Genomic DNA, 15,285 nt, shown 5'->3' on the forward strand with positions numbered 1-15,285 from the left:
TAAAGGCTCATCAGAATTCGAATGTATTAACATTAAGTGTACCTTTCCCCCTATGTTTGCATTAGAAATCTGCGACGTTTCATTTCGTTTATTATGACGTCAAAAATGTTGAAGTGCAACGTCACAAGCGAAAATCAGGGTTCACGCTTGTGACTGTTACACTGGCTCTTCCATTAATTCGAAAATACCCTTTTGATAATAGTAACTTGAAGTACAAATCACATTTGCAAACAAGGCATGAATTATATATATATATATATATATATATATATATATATATATATATATATATATATATATATATATATATATATTAAAAAAAGAAAACACGAAAAACGTTCAATATTGAACGTTTTTCGTGTTTTCTTTTTTTACTTTGTATCTATAACTTGCCGACCACTGTGGATTTTATTGTGTTTATATATATATATATATATATATATATATATATATATATATATATATATATATATATATATATATATATATATATATATATATATATATATATATATATATATATATATATAAACATTAAATGCTTATTTTGGGTTGTCGTCGGTCCACGACAGGTACATGTTTCTAAATTAACTGCACAGCCAAAATCTTCAACATTTACTGTTCTATAAATGCCAGTTTTAGGTATGAATGGTGTCGACACCTTATCCTAAAAGTACTTAAATTAAAAGACCTGGAATAGATCTATTTATTTTTATTATTGATTTAATGGAGTTTATAGACCCATAATGGGTAAAAAATTAGTGGTTTTACAAAAGAGTTTTAGTTTATTAATTAAAGTCAATCAATTAAGGTGCTATGGGCCACTTCCATGTTGTGACGTACTATTATTCGAAAAAAAACAATAAAATCAAGTGTAATTTTATAAATAATTTCTTTCCCGAACTTGTCACATAACAGCGTAGTGCATTAGGTAAGAGGTTTCTCTACGAGTCTAAAAGTCACAAGTTCGAATTCCGCTGGGGATTTTATTTTTACCTTTCAAAAAAAATTGAGAAATGTATTTTTTGGTTAAATATTGTAATTTCAAAATTCAAAACAGGCGAAAGTATTATTGTACTTTTTCTGCAAACATTTTTATTTGAAAGGATTATTTTTAAAAAGTTGTTTAAAACCCGTCAGATAACTACCCAAATTACTTATTGTTAATGTTCTGAACACATGTCGCAAAAAATAGCACCAGAATGCACTTGTAATGTTTAGAAAATAAACAAAGGGGGAAAGTACCTCGTATGTATGTCGGTATATTTGTTAAAGTGTCAGAGAATGTGGTTCTTCATTATACATGTCCTGGTGCAAACTTCAATTCAAATATAGTATTTAAGTATGTACGTTTGTTATTTCAACATTTTGGGTGCGTAGCATTTGACAGACCTTGTACGTTCTTGACCACAAGTGCAGAATAGTGTCCTTTTTAATCAATTAAAACTGTGCAGCTACTGACTTTAAATTTAAACTAGAGGTACTGTGAGCAAGCTCACAATTGATACCCCCCGCTAAGAAAAATCATAACTGATCTATTTTTTCTATTATAGAAAATATTGAATGAATCTATTTCATCGTCCATTTTCTAAAGATAACAACTGCTCTATTTTTTAAAACTGTTAATGCTTATATGAGTACACAAACCAATTTCTATTCTTTAAATTCCATTTTAGTTCAAGTTAACTGTTTATGCATGAGGACATTTGCATCCTTATGTTAACAAACATGACTCGAATCAAACGAAATTCCACATGTCAAGCAGCCACTTAATATAAACATTTTGAATTATTGGTATACTGAGCCCGATTTTTTTTTTAACAATGACCTTGAACTTCCTCAATTGACCTTTTGGTCAAGGTCATGACATACTCTCAGGTTATAAGCATTCTAGATGTGAATTAAGAACTTCCAATATTTGTCCATTAGAAAGATATGGACTGGACACGAGTTTTATACTTTTCTGCTAGTGGCCTTGGCCTTGCCCAAATGACCTTGGGTCAAGGTCATGACACACCCTTAGGTCATAAGCAATCTTTGTGTGAAGTAAGAACTTCCAAAGTTTCTCCATTAAAAAGATATGGACCGGACACGAATTTTGCAATTTTTTCTGTCAGTGACCTTGACCTTGCCCGAATGACCTTGGGTTAAGGTCATGACACACCCTTAGGTCATTAGCAATCTTTGTGTGAAGTTAAAACTTCCAATGTTTCTCCATAAGAAAGATATGGACCGGACACGAATTTTGCACTTTTTCTGTTGGTGACCTTGAACTTGCCCGAATGACCTTGGTTCAAGGTCATGACACACCCTTAGCTCATAAGCATTCTTTGTGTGAAGTAAGAACTTCTAATGTTTCTCCATAAGAAAGATATGGACCGGACACGAATTTTGCACTTTTTCTGCCAGTGACCTTGACCTTGCCCGAATGACCTTGGTTCAAGGTCATGACACACCCTTAGGTCATAAGCAATCTTTGTGTGAAGTAAGAACTTCTAATGTTTCTCCATAAGAAAGATATGGACCGGACACGAATCGAACAGACAGACGGACAGACAGACAGACGGACGGACGGACAAGGTGATTCCTGTATAAAAATGTTCAAAGATCGTTGGTGTCCACTAGTTGCAGCTTTGGATTTTTTTGTTTTTGCCGCCGCCCCCTTCTAGAACGCATATGTCCCAACATAGACACAAAGAGGTGCTTAGGCCTTCCCGGCAAAGCTAAAAAATATATATCTCAAATGCATGTTTAGTTCTTATGCAAAAGCGCGTCGCTTTCGATCTATATAAATATGGTGCGTCTTTCCTGCTGTGTATTTTGGGGGTTTTCATTCAATTTAATGAATTTCAGCTCAATCCTTAACATTACTATTTATCTACTATCTATACTACTATATTAAAACAGTAAACTCGAATTTTGGAGCTTTAATACCGATAAATCGGAAAAGTACTGTCTTGTTTTATATATTCTAAACATCATTGGTTCTTGAAGATTACCAATTTGTTTTTCTTCTTTCTCAATCAAGCTTCGTTAATTAATAATCAACAAAAATTCCTCAAAAAATTCGGGAAATCATCTGAATTTTACTATCTTGCGCTAAATCACGGTAGCCTCTTCATGTTATGTTTCCACGATATTACATTTGCATGGATAAACTTGGAACCGATAAAACAAATGCGTGTTAATTTTCATTGGAATTTTTTTTTCTGTTCATCAAAGAAAATACAGGAGATAACTCTAACACAGTGCATTTACTATAAAAATCCCGAGTTTCGAATGTCAACATGGTGTTTAAAAAACGTTCTTGCAATATGTTGAATTATACAATTATAGATTTACACTTTTCGAGGAAAGGTATTTACATCTTCAAATTGGTTTGTTGTGAACAATTTGACTGTTATTATCAATGCAACTTCATTAATTTTCTCCAAAATCGTTTCGGAGCGATCCTGCAATTTTCTGTTACATTACGGGTATGTGGGAGGCATTTTAACTGTGGTGAAGGCCTTTCTTGAGACACAGGTTATTCCAACTCAGCAGAGTGTAGTGAAATCAACAGCATTATTGTAGGCTTGAAGTTTGGTTATGCAAATGTCAACAATATACGGTGTTTCGATGTATCTATTTTGTAAATGCCCGATATCATATGCAATGTCAACCCGTGCACGCACGGGTCAAAGTCTAGTATGTTTTAAAACGGGGTTGTCACGAACGTCTAAGCAATACATTTGAGGTTGTTTATCCTGACGTCGGAAAGGCCCAAGATGATGTGATTGACTATTCAATGTCTTTACGAAAATGCCCTTTTCATCAGAATAAACTCGCACGCATTCCATTGTCTGTATTCGGATTTAACAGCATTCACACCACTCAAAGCATTTGTAACTCATCTCGAAATGAAATTGTGCACATTCGTGCAAAAGTAAAATGCTCGATACATTCTTCTGCGATGTCAAAAGAATTTAAAGCACATATTTAACCCTTAATTAATATATGACAAAACAAGGTCAATTGTGTATGTCCCACTTAGTATGCGTTTGCATACAGATCAGATCGCAACACTCTAAATGATTTGCACTATTCCTCCATCATCCTTCCAACATAGCAATGAATTAAGACAAAGTCATGTTGATTTTAAAACACCTTTTTATTGGACCTTACCTTGCCTTAGAGATCCGTCTATGGCCAGGGCACACATGGATAATTTCCCTTACAGGGTTCTAAGTCACAGCACAAATACAAGATATAATCTGACACAAAAACAGTATGTTAAACAAGACACCAAAGTTCAACAATTTAAAAAATGTACCACATTGTGAATAGAGTCAAAATTACAATTCTAAAATAGTTATATCATTACAATTAAAAAATAAACCAACAAATTTATCATCATGTGAACATATCTGTGAAAGAAAAAAAAACTTTGTATGCATCATAACACAACATTACATCATATTAAAAATGTTTTAATAACAACAAAATTTTAAACTCCTATAGCAATCATTTCAATGAGTAATAAACACATGGTTAGAGGTACAATTCAAGGACATACATTTATGAACCGCTGAAATCAAATTGAAAAACATGAATGGCTGAATAGAATGATGATATATCTTCATTTATGAACCCTTTCTAAATAAAAGTGTGCTATAATAATAAACAAAACCAAGCTATTATTTACAAATTACTACCTTTAGGTGAATAATACAAAATACACACACATTAAATAATGTGTTTGGCTCATGACAAGAATATTAAGATGTAAGTTTCCATTGACAACAAAGCTAGACCATCGTAATACTATACAACATGGGAACGCACAAGTGTGATCGAGTGATTGTAAAGACGATATAAAAGAGAAAAATCAAACACCATCATGTATAACAAATGCACCAATTCTACTACTCTGTGAAGGAATTTAAGGCATGACATACTGGGCATTAAAATCAAAAAACATCTGTTCATAGCATATAAATCAGTATTCAATATGGGCATTATTTATCAAAAGTCCTTATAGCACAAGAGTATCACATAGAACATATTCAATAATACATGAGGTCAATGCATGTAATAACTATGGTACCATATTAAATCACAATTTTGATAACATGTCATTTAAATATATCGTTCACTATACATTATTTAAAGTCCTGAATTGCATTTATCACATCATAAGACATGGGATACATACAAATTGCGAGTGGAAAAAATTACAATGACATTTTCATATAAAATAAGTTTCACTGGGTTAAGACTTGAAGACTCATCATACAAATGAAATGAACAACTTTACAATGTCATCATCAAACATGTGGCACTAAAATATTGACTAAGACATACCTTAAATCTTCAAAAAAATTGTACCGTTTTCTTTAATACATATGTTAAAACAAATAAGACAGTCTATATGTATATATCATGAAATAAAAGCAAAATCGGGGGCATCTGTGTGACTCTTGCTGCCTGAAGAACTTCTTTACATGTGCCATTCACAGACATCCCGCTGTGTTTACGCTGTCTTCACCTCAGCATATCATTTAAAAAATATTTTTGATTGCAGCACATATTAAACATGAAACATCATCATAATATTCAAAAAACAATTTTCTTTTTCAATAATAGCAATATTATGGCATATCAATGCAAAATATCTTATAATAATAGTAATGCTTCAATTTGAAACAAATATTTTACAATTAAAAAATATTAAATGGAATGTATTACAAGAACTACAGGTATTAAACCTAACATTGCAACTTTTCATAGATTGAGACAAGAGGAAACATGTATAATGAACATTGTATATATACGCAACTCGCTGTTGAAGAAAGCAATTTTGGCCCAATGCCTTGGCAAGTCAAATTGAAACAAGTACACTTTTATATACTGGATTTACCTAAATTAATACTATGAAAAAGAAAATTGAGATGGGTAGTAGAAAAGCCGATTTGTGCAACATGGTATATACAAAATGAAATCCTCACTGAGCTATGAAGTACGACATATATTCTTGAATCCAAATCACAAAAGTCTCCAGAGTCCTAGATGAAATAAATGAACAAAAGAAATAGCATACAGTGTCATCAGGGTCTCCAGCCTGAAAGACAAGTCATGGTTAGCTCTCCTGGAAGCAAAGCTAAAAAAAATTTTTTTTTTTTGTAAAACTTCTAAACTGATTTTTGTGTTGCTTCCAGAAGTATAATAGAGGATTTACTAAACTAATTCACTGACATGCACTGCACCCTGTCAAAGAAAGGATTTTATTTGAGGAAGCCTTAAACTTTTAACACCATTTAATTTACATTACTTGAGCGAGTGCATGTACTTAAGAATTTTTTTAAACAATAAAAAGAACTTACCCCCAATACTTACCTTAGAACAATGACAGGTGCCACAGGTTCAGACTCGTCAAGAAAACAACAAATCAAGTAGCTAATTTGATATTTGAGAGAGGTCTTAATTAAAATTTGAATTTAAACTTCATGAAATCTATAAGTATCCGATTTCTGCAGATCATAGAACAAGTTTTTAATCAAATTTGTTTTTTTTTCTGAAAAGGATCATCTACACTCAATTAAAATTGTATATCAATAAAAATCTGGAGTGAACATTTTATGTGCATGTCATCTGTATCAACTGGTCTTAGCTGCTAGAAAAATCAGGAAATCCCATTAATTTCACGAAATGCAATAGAACATATTCAATTATCACTTGCACATTTAAAGTCACAAGTATATATGGCATAAATTATAGGATAGGAAAATAATTTTTAAACACTTCATCCTAACAATGTGTTTCAATTCATATCATTGATACTTAATCATAAAACTGTCATTCATGCATGGCAAAGAGCAAGACATGTATCAATCAATTTCAATGAACAAAGTCAATGGCAAATGAGATATGTCAAGGTATCAGGTTTCAAAATATGTAAAGGCACAAGAATAAAGAGCATCACATTCATGACATATATGGCTACAAATATGGTCATCATTTCAATTAAGGTCATCATTTCAATTAAGGTCTTGGTGACCCCGCCCAGAATTAAATCGCACATAATTTGAAAACAATTTAAAGACAAAATATTAAATCAAAACATTTTATGGAACAATTCCTTAATCCAAAGATGCAGAAAAAGTCTTTCAAAATGTTCCTCCCTCTCTATAGACAAGTTCACCAAGCAAAAACCACGTGGTGGGAAATGATTGTGTTTTTGTTTAAATAAATTCACAAAAAATCACTAGTTGAGTGTTCATGAATGGGGCATCCACTACTGATTAGTATTCCTTGAGCTACTAGATTTGCTGCATCCCTCCAGTCCTTGGCCACCATATCCTGGCACTCCTTTTTTTAAATACCTAAAACAAAGCATTTACTAAGACTACATACCTGGCCATCTCTCTACTGGGGCTGCTGTCCCTGTGGGGCTCCCCCAGACTGCCCTGCTGCAGCTTGCTGTAAGATCATGTTGGCCTGGTAATGCATTCCCTGTTGTCTGTAGTACTCGGCCCAGGCTGCGCTGTAATCTGCTTGACCGGTGGCAGGGTTAATTGCTGAATAATCCAAACAAAAAATGCACCACCATCTTGTTACATCTCTTTGCGTTTGCTTACATTAAAAACACACTAGACGATGATGTATTCAAAGGTCACCTCTGAGAAACAAAGCAGCCACTTTACTTTTTATACAATTTCAGTTTAGGTGTATTAGAAAAGGGTCAAAATACGTGTTAGGACAGACATAAAATGACCTCATACAATAAATGACTGCTTAACTAAGGTGACCGGTTGAACAATTCTGACTGTATTTCAAAAATCATGCAATGTTGTAATTTTCTTACACTTACACGGTTCAGCATAATTCTGTTGGGATGATGCTGGCTGTTGCTGCGGTGCTTGAGACTGCTGAGCAGGTTGCTGGGGCTGCTGTTGTCCCTGTTGCTGACCATACTGCCCTCCATATCCTCCATACTGAGCATAATACTGGGCATAATATGCTGCCCATGCTGCAGCATTGTCCTGGGCCTGTTTATTGTCTGAACCTACAACAGAGTACCAACTGTTGTAATAATTTTCACTCACTTCCATGGTCCCATAAGTTGCCTCTAAGTGCTTTATACTGTTATCTGCCCCAGGAAACCTTACATACTTTTGATAAGATATGCAGGCGTTTTTAGACAGATAATTTATCTATCCCCGAATTAAAAAAATATACCAGCAATGAACTTCACGAGTTCAAAATGGCTTCACCATAGGGAAGTAAAAGTTGCCATACTTGTTTGTTCAGTTACCTTCTTTAAGCAGTCATATATTATACACATCTCATTTTTGCAGTCAGTCTTCTGACTGCTATGTTTGGGCTTACCTTTTGTACTATGGGTTTCATAAATTTGAAGAAATACTGTTTTCTCTTAATATTATATCTAATTGATCAAAGATTTAAGATGTCTAACGATAATTAGAAGCTTTTGTCTACTGCTTCTGTATATTATTGTATGATACACTAGCTCGTACTTACCACCCTGACTTGGGTCCCCGGACTGCTGCTGGGGGTATCCTTGTTGCTGATTGTATCCTCCCCAGCCACCCTGTGGACCATTTCCATACTGCCCCCCTTGCTGCTGACTGTAATTATAATTGTACCTATAGACAATTACCAATACTCAGATCCTCTGACGATAAGGATCTCTAAAAGTCAGTGTGGTCCAAATCAGTAATTCACACTAGTTTATAGATCTTAAAAAGTTGTACATTTTCAAGCAATGCAAAGGTAGACGTACCCAGGTGCTCCATACTGTCCTCCATATTGATCCCCATACCCCGGGCCTCCTGGAACTGGTCCCCCATGTGGTCCTGGACCCCCAGGGCCACCCATACCTGGCCCACCTGGACCTCCCTATGAACAAGAGCAGACCAAATTCCATAATTCAATCACAGCAAAAACAGAAATATTAGCAATGAATTTATTCAAATTTAACTATTGTCTTTACTTTCAAACATTCAAAGTAGAAGACAAATGGAATGTCCCATAATATTAGTAACCAGCTGTCAGAGACAGATAGTGTTGCGTAATGGTTTTCCTTTTGCACAAAGTTAAGTCAGGCATAAAGACAGAATTATCCAATACCCGTGCCAATGTGCTGGTATATATACACAAGATCTCAGAATCATGACATCTAGCAACTTACATAGGGTATTCCTGCTTTCTCACTGATCATCTGAATAGCATGCTGAATTTGATCAGGACCTCCTTTGATGTTAAACAACTTCTCATTAGGGTTAGGACCAGGATGTTTCTGAAGTTCAACATGTGCCCCAGACTGTTGGTTTATCTGACGGATAGTTTCACCACCTGTAATTACAATCGATTTATAAACAAATTATTTAACAGCCATTAACAGTCTTGTTGTATTTTAAGCAATATTTATACATAACATATTTTTGCCACCAACCTTTTCCAATAACCAATCCACACTTGTCAGCAGGGACAGCAAACTGAGTCTCATCCTGAAATCCTCCAAATCCATCCCCACGGCCCATTCCTCTACCAGGACCACCTCCAAAGCCGCCACGACCTCTACCAGGCCCGCCGCGACCTCTACCACCTCCAAAGCCACGACCCATTCCACCTTCTCTTTGCTAAATTCAACAAATGACTCAACATTATTGACGTATAGCTCAACTTAAAAAAAAAACCAAAAGACCAATCAGTAAAAACAAAATTTGAAAGTTAAAAAAGTCACATACATTGTAATCATTCAGGAGTTCCTGGATCATCTGGGCAGCTATCTGTACTTTGTCAGGTGACCCCGCAATGGCACATACTCTTTCTGGGCTATTTCCATCATCTAAAAATAATATAAACATTGTCACCACGTTGAGCCTATAAAGTTGTTGGATTTATATGTAACAGGGTCTACTATCAAACTCCATCTATGGGACTCAAGGTCCAAATGGTGTTAGCGAATCCCTGCATTTTTTGTTGCACTCTTCCGACACACACATAGCAATATAATCTATGAGGGTTCTAATTGAGTGCTAAAGTTACTTTGTGGAATACTCACCAGCCTTGAACTGAACCTTGGCTCCACTCTCTTGTTGAATCTTTTTGATCATGTCTCCATTTTTGCCAATAACAATTCCTACAGCTGTTCTTGGCACAGGAATCTAAATAAAGATGGGTTTAACATTAGATATCTTTATCATAAACAATGAATTTTTCCAAAGATCTTTACAAATAATATTTAAAACTAACCTCCATGGGGGGACCACCTCCACCACCACCACCATAGGATCCATAGTCATTGAATCCCTTATTCATGTTCTACAAGAAAATACCAATAGCAATTGTTGTTAATACAAAGATTTTCATTTTTAATATATTATATCTATGCAAAATGATGAAAAAAGTGATTTAAAAAAACTCTCTTAACCTCCATTTCCTTTTCAGCAAGCAGGTCTAGAACCATTTCCTTTGCCCTCTGACATTTCTGTGGATCTCCAGAGATTCTCAGCGGTTTTTCAGCGGCTGATGGGATGTTGCTATCTTGAATCATCACCATTTTGACTCCAGCTCTCTCCTTCAAATAAATTTATTAAACTTCTTAATTTTTTTCGTATAAAATAATATTTCTCTCTTTGAACTTATAAAATTTATCATTCATTTCTAATCAATTTCATTACAGTAACTATTAATATAACGATTTTCTTACCTGCAGCTGTTTAATGGTTTCTCCTCCTTTTCCAATGACTAGCCCGACTTTGTTGCCTGGGACCATCATCTCTACCACTGTCTGGCCTCCACCATTCCCCATGCCACCACCACCTCCTCCTCCTCCTCCTCCAAAGCCACCACCATTTCCATCCATACCCCCCATCATTGGGCCACCAGTCTGGTTGGCTCTCATGATGATGTCCTGAATCTGCTGCTTACAGGCACTGTGATACAAAACATTGCATTCAGAAATTCAAAATGACTTCACATTACCTTGTGAACAAACTCGAAAAAGATCAAACAATGCTTACGCAATGGCGCCAGAGGAACCTGTAAGAGTACACTGGCGGTCTGGCATGCCACTACCATCTAGAAATAAGGATCACACATTTAGTCATGGACTTACTGCTACTTCTACATGTTAACCAAGAAATAATTTAGGTATGTATCTGTATTACAATGACTAAAATTCACATACCTGGGGCAATCTGAATTTTACAACCAGTTTCAGCTTGTAGCCGTGTTATTTGTTCACCTCCTTTCCCAATTACTGTTGGGGAAAAACAATTGATGCTTAGTAAATGAGCTTTGTAAAAACAGATACATTTTAAATTTTTTCAAGGAATTAAAATTATTTAATAAGCAACGCACACATGCAGTCATTAAAATCATTCTGTTTCTTAAAAAAAAAAACCACCCTATGTCCAAGTAGTCCTGAGGAAGAAGTAATGCAGACTTACTCAGGCCGACCATCTTGTCTGGGATGGCGTATTCTTCTGTGACCACCATACCTCCTCCTGTGTGAGAGCTGGGTTTAGGAGCTGCTGGGGGAGGGGCTGACGATGGAGGGCCGACTCCTAATTGTTGATTAATCCTGGCGGCTGCTGCTTGGGCTGCTTGTGCGGCCTCACTTCGACTAAAGAATAATAATCATAATTTATGATACCTTTCCTTTTCTATATTTCTACTGTCCTTTTTTTCGAATGCAAAAGCTGAAAAACAGAGACAAAAGCTACAGAAGCAGAACTGCAACTAACCTTTGTTGTTCTTGGAGAGCTTTTAGCTGTGCCCCAATAGCTGTTAAAGAAGAAAACACAACATAAAAAGTCATTCCATGCCAGATCAAAAATTATTACAGTATTTACCTGTAAATGTTGAGTACTTGTAAAATTGCTTTGTACAGGTATGAAATTATACTTAGGTGAATTCTAATTTAAACTGCTACAGGCTTTTTGAATATTAGATCACAACAGTAAACTCAGATAAAGCAGCTTCTATATCTACACTGTTAGAATCCACATTCACACAGACAGTGATTGGGATAAGCTATTACCCAGCACCTCCATTTGCAAGAAATCACACTTTTAAAAAAATCAGACAGGAATGAGCTTTCACATCACTACTTATGGGAAGATCTACCAACAAGGGAATTAAGGGACCACAGTCTGTCAGTATGACAATTCTGCACTTTTTAAATGAAAAAAGAAATATCAACAAAATTCCAGTCATCAAATTATACAAAAACTTGACAGCAGTGAATCTTTTTAAAAATTTGCACAAGTTTTTCATCATAGGTATATACTCATACCTCTACCAAAGTATGCTGTCAATCCAAAAATACATTTTACAAGAGACAAATAATTTCATTCATAATATATAAATATCTGTCTCCCAATCACTGTGGGAAAGGGTGAAATGTAACTAGATAACTGACATGCACAAAACAAAGAACATCAAATGTACGCAGGGCTGTTACTAGTGCTATTCAAGATCACATAACTGTATTCCTATTGGCATATCATTTACAATCAAGTGCTGGGTTAGACATTTTCCCATTATAGAAAAATATTTCTATTATAGTTCCGAGAGAGATGACAACTCTGTTTTCTCTTATTAATTTCAACTACATTTAAATATATTCATCTTTAGATGAAAGCGTTTAAAAGCTATGTTGCATTTATGCTTTCACTTTGAAAAGAGCATATGAATGAATTGAAACACTTAAATCAAGTTTAGCTTTGCTTATGAAAAACTTAAAAAGATATGTAAAAATAAATGTCAATGTGTAAGATACTCCTGGAGGTCTATTTTTTAGATAAGAAATAATATATATTGAAAGGAAATTAAATCCTGGAATCAAACAAATATCATGCAATAATGTAAAGTCTGTACATGTTATACAATGTGCAATTATGGACAGTTTCAATAATATATTCAAGTGTTTCTGTACAATGAAAAAACTGATATTTCCCTAATGAATGATTTGTGATGTACTCCTATGTAAAATAAAACTTGAGCATGGCAAATACATTAACCAAAGACCAATTTATGTCAAGATCTATGAAATAGGATATTTATCAGGTAAATGGGATAATTATCAACTTAAAATTCACATCTTAGATAAGAAAAAAAAGATCTTCACACAAAATTGGCCTTAAAAGAATTTTTTTAATTTATTTGATTATGCAAAAACAGTGAAATGTTTGATGACCTATGCAAAGAGTAATAAATAAAAAACAAAACCCAATGTTAATGGAAGTAGTTTGACTGGCTAGCATTTGAAGCCGAGATGTGCTGGACAATGGAGTAAGATACAGTAATATAATGTGTTTTGTACAAACTAGTCAAAACATACGGTCATTAATTGCAGACACTGTCTTCTTTTGGTCTGGTTCACCTGTGAAAAGAAACAAAGCAACAATTGTGCAAATATGTTTTTCCCATCAGAGAACTAAATTTTCTCTGACTGAATCTTAAATTTTCTTTGTCTGCGTTTCAGGGTTTGTCACATAGAGGTTCACTGCCTTTGCTCTTTCCAAGAATTCATTAATGACCCAAATGACATAAGATCAGTATACCTCTAGTATGAATCCCCTGCTCTGTAAATTACTTTTGCTCAAAATTTTAGAAAGACAATGTACCTTTTAGTGGCATTTTGCTGTAAACAATTTCATGTATACATATCGAGGCAATATGATGCACACACAAGCACACTAATTGAGTACGTACTTCCGTGCTTCAAGTAATCAAGATATCTGTGGCATAATTTAACTTAATTCCCAAACTATGAATCTGCTTTTCTTTTTCAAGTTGAGCCACAAATATCTTGAGACTTGTAGAGACTGTATATCGTACCGTAAGAGTTTCCGTCGCTTTCAAAAGGTCTTTTCAATGGCTGGGATCCCTCTCCACCGCCAGCCCCTGGTTGGTTAATTTTAGCTGCAATCTAGAACCAAAAATTAACCGTTGATAAGATGACTTTTAAATTTATCAAGTCTGTTGGGATGTAGACAATATTATACTTGTCAGCTATGACATTTTATGTCTTTGATGTTAACAAGTGTGATTGTGTCACTACCTCAGTATGCAACACACCCGAGAAGTCAATTAGCTCTACTCCTAGTATATATCTCCCCAAAACAGGAACACGAAACTATGAAGATTGAGTCAATTATTTATTAAAACAACCTGTGTGATTATTAATTATTACTTGTAATTACGTACAGTAATAATAAGATTATTTCAAACCAGCGCCATGGGATTCATACACCGAGAAAATTTCCATATAGAGAGTCCTTGAAAACTGGGACTGTTTTCACCACCCTTATTTCATATTCATGATAATGAATCAGAATTGTGCAACAAAATTCAACATAAGGCAACGCTTTTTAAATAATCATATGCAACGAGCTTTACACATTCACTTTATCTAATGAAACCTTATATTAAATAATTAAAGACCCCCCCCCCCCCCCCCACGTCGGGACAAGGGGGATTTCCCATGTGCTCTTACGTTCCGCATAGGTGATTAAACCATGCTTCCTCATGTAAAACAAAAGAAATGCTAAATATTCAGAAAGTCTCCACTGATATTTGTATATATATAAATACATCTTGTGTGGACAAAAAGAACATTAATCAGATTATGCAATGAGGAAGTTTAATGATTTACAGACGCCATATTCACCATGCACAAAATTTCGGCAAAGACCACGCGGTCTTCACAAACACAAATTAATCCTGGGTAAGGATAAGAAAATTTTCGACAAAAGTCAATTCATGTTTTGAATATCACCTCATTCATACGTTACCTGTCTTGCTCGGGCAACGGCGTCTGCAAATGCTGCTTGATGGGACGAATTACCCTGTCCTCCCGCATCCATTGCCCATTGAAACAGAAAGATGGCGGTGGTTCCTTTCGCATGCGCCAACAAGATTCCTTAAATTTGATTGGTAAAATTTTAGGCCACGTGCGTCAATATCTGAGGTAACAGAAAGGTGAACTGGGGATAAATGTGAATAATTTCGTTTGCTTTATGCCCATATCATCATGATTTCATGGCTTTCAAATGGTGACTGTATGTAACATTTAATTTACAATAAAATTACAAATAAACTATTTGCATTTTATCCCTTGTAAACGTTAAAGTAGTTATTTATAACAGAGAAAAATCCCTTTGAAGGCCTCTTTTTATTAAGGAATGCTTCCATAGTTTCGGATAAGATATTTTTTATAGTAAATTCTAAGATATCTTATGATAAATAATCATTTACAATTAAGCAGCATCA

General features: G+C 34.7%; 1 protein-coding gene across 4 annotated transcripts; it reads right to left on the reverse strand.

The window, feature by feature from the left end:
- Window positions 1-4,131: 4,131 nt before the first annotated feature.
- LOC128157211 (far upstream element-binding protein 1-like) lies at window positions 4,132-14,930 on the reverse strand. 4 transcript variants are annotated; one of them, XM_052819658.1, is made up of 19 exons: window positions 14,808-14,930; window positions 13,852-13,942; window positions 13,352-13,393; window positions 11,754-11,793; window positions 11,457-11,632; window positions 11,195-11,266; window positions 11,028-11,085; window positions 10,715-10,940; window positions 10,436-10,582; window positions 10,258-10,326; window positions 10,067-10,169; window positions 9,750-9,850; window positions 9,455-9,641; window positions 9,191-9,354; window positions 8,783-8,898; window positions 8,521-8,627; window positions 7,844-8,044; window positions 7,393-7,556; window positions 4,132-6,044 (listed from the first exon to the last, which is right to left on the reverse strand). In XM_052819658.1, the coding sequence occupies exons 1-18, from the start codon at window positions 14,877-14,879 to the stop codon at window positions 7,405-7,407; spliced, it is 2,124 nt and encodes a 707-aa protein (XP_052675618.1). In that variant the 5' UTR covers window positions 14,880-14,930; the 3' UTR covers window positions 4,132-6,044; window positions 7,393-7,404. The 4 variants fall into 4 exon arrangements, with proteins under 4 accessions (XP_052675618.1, XP_052675619.1, XP_052675620.1 ...); XM_052819659.1 differs by lacking the exon at window positions 13,352-13,393 and having other exon boundaries at window positions 14,808-14,894; XM_052819660.1 differs by lacking the exon at window positions 11,195-11,266 and having other exon boundaries at window positions 14,808-14,894.
- Window positions 14,931-15,285: the final 355 nt, after the last annotated feature.

Source organism: Crassostrea angulata, chromosome 7 (assembly GCF_025612915.1).
Source record: "Crassostrea angulata isolate pt1a10 chromosome 7, ASM2561291v2, whole genome shotgun sequence".
In the NCBI taxonomy this organism is placed as follows: Eukaryota; Metazoa; Mollusca; class Bivalvia; order Ostreida; family Ostreidae; genus Magallana; species Magallana angulata.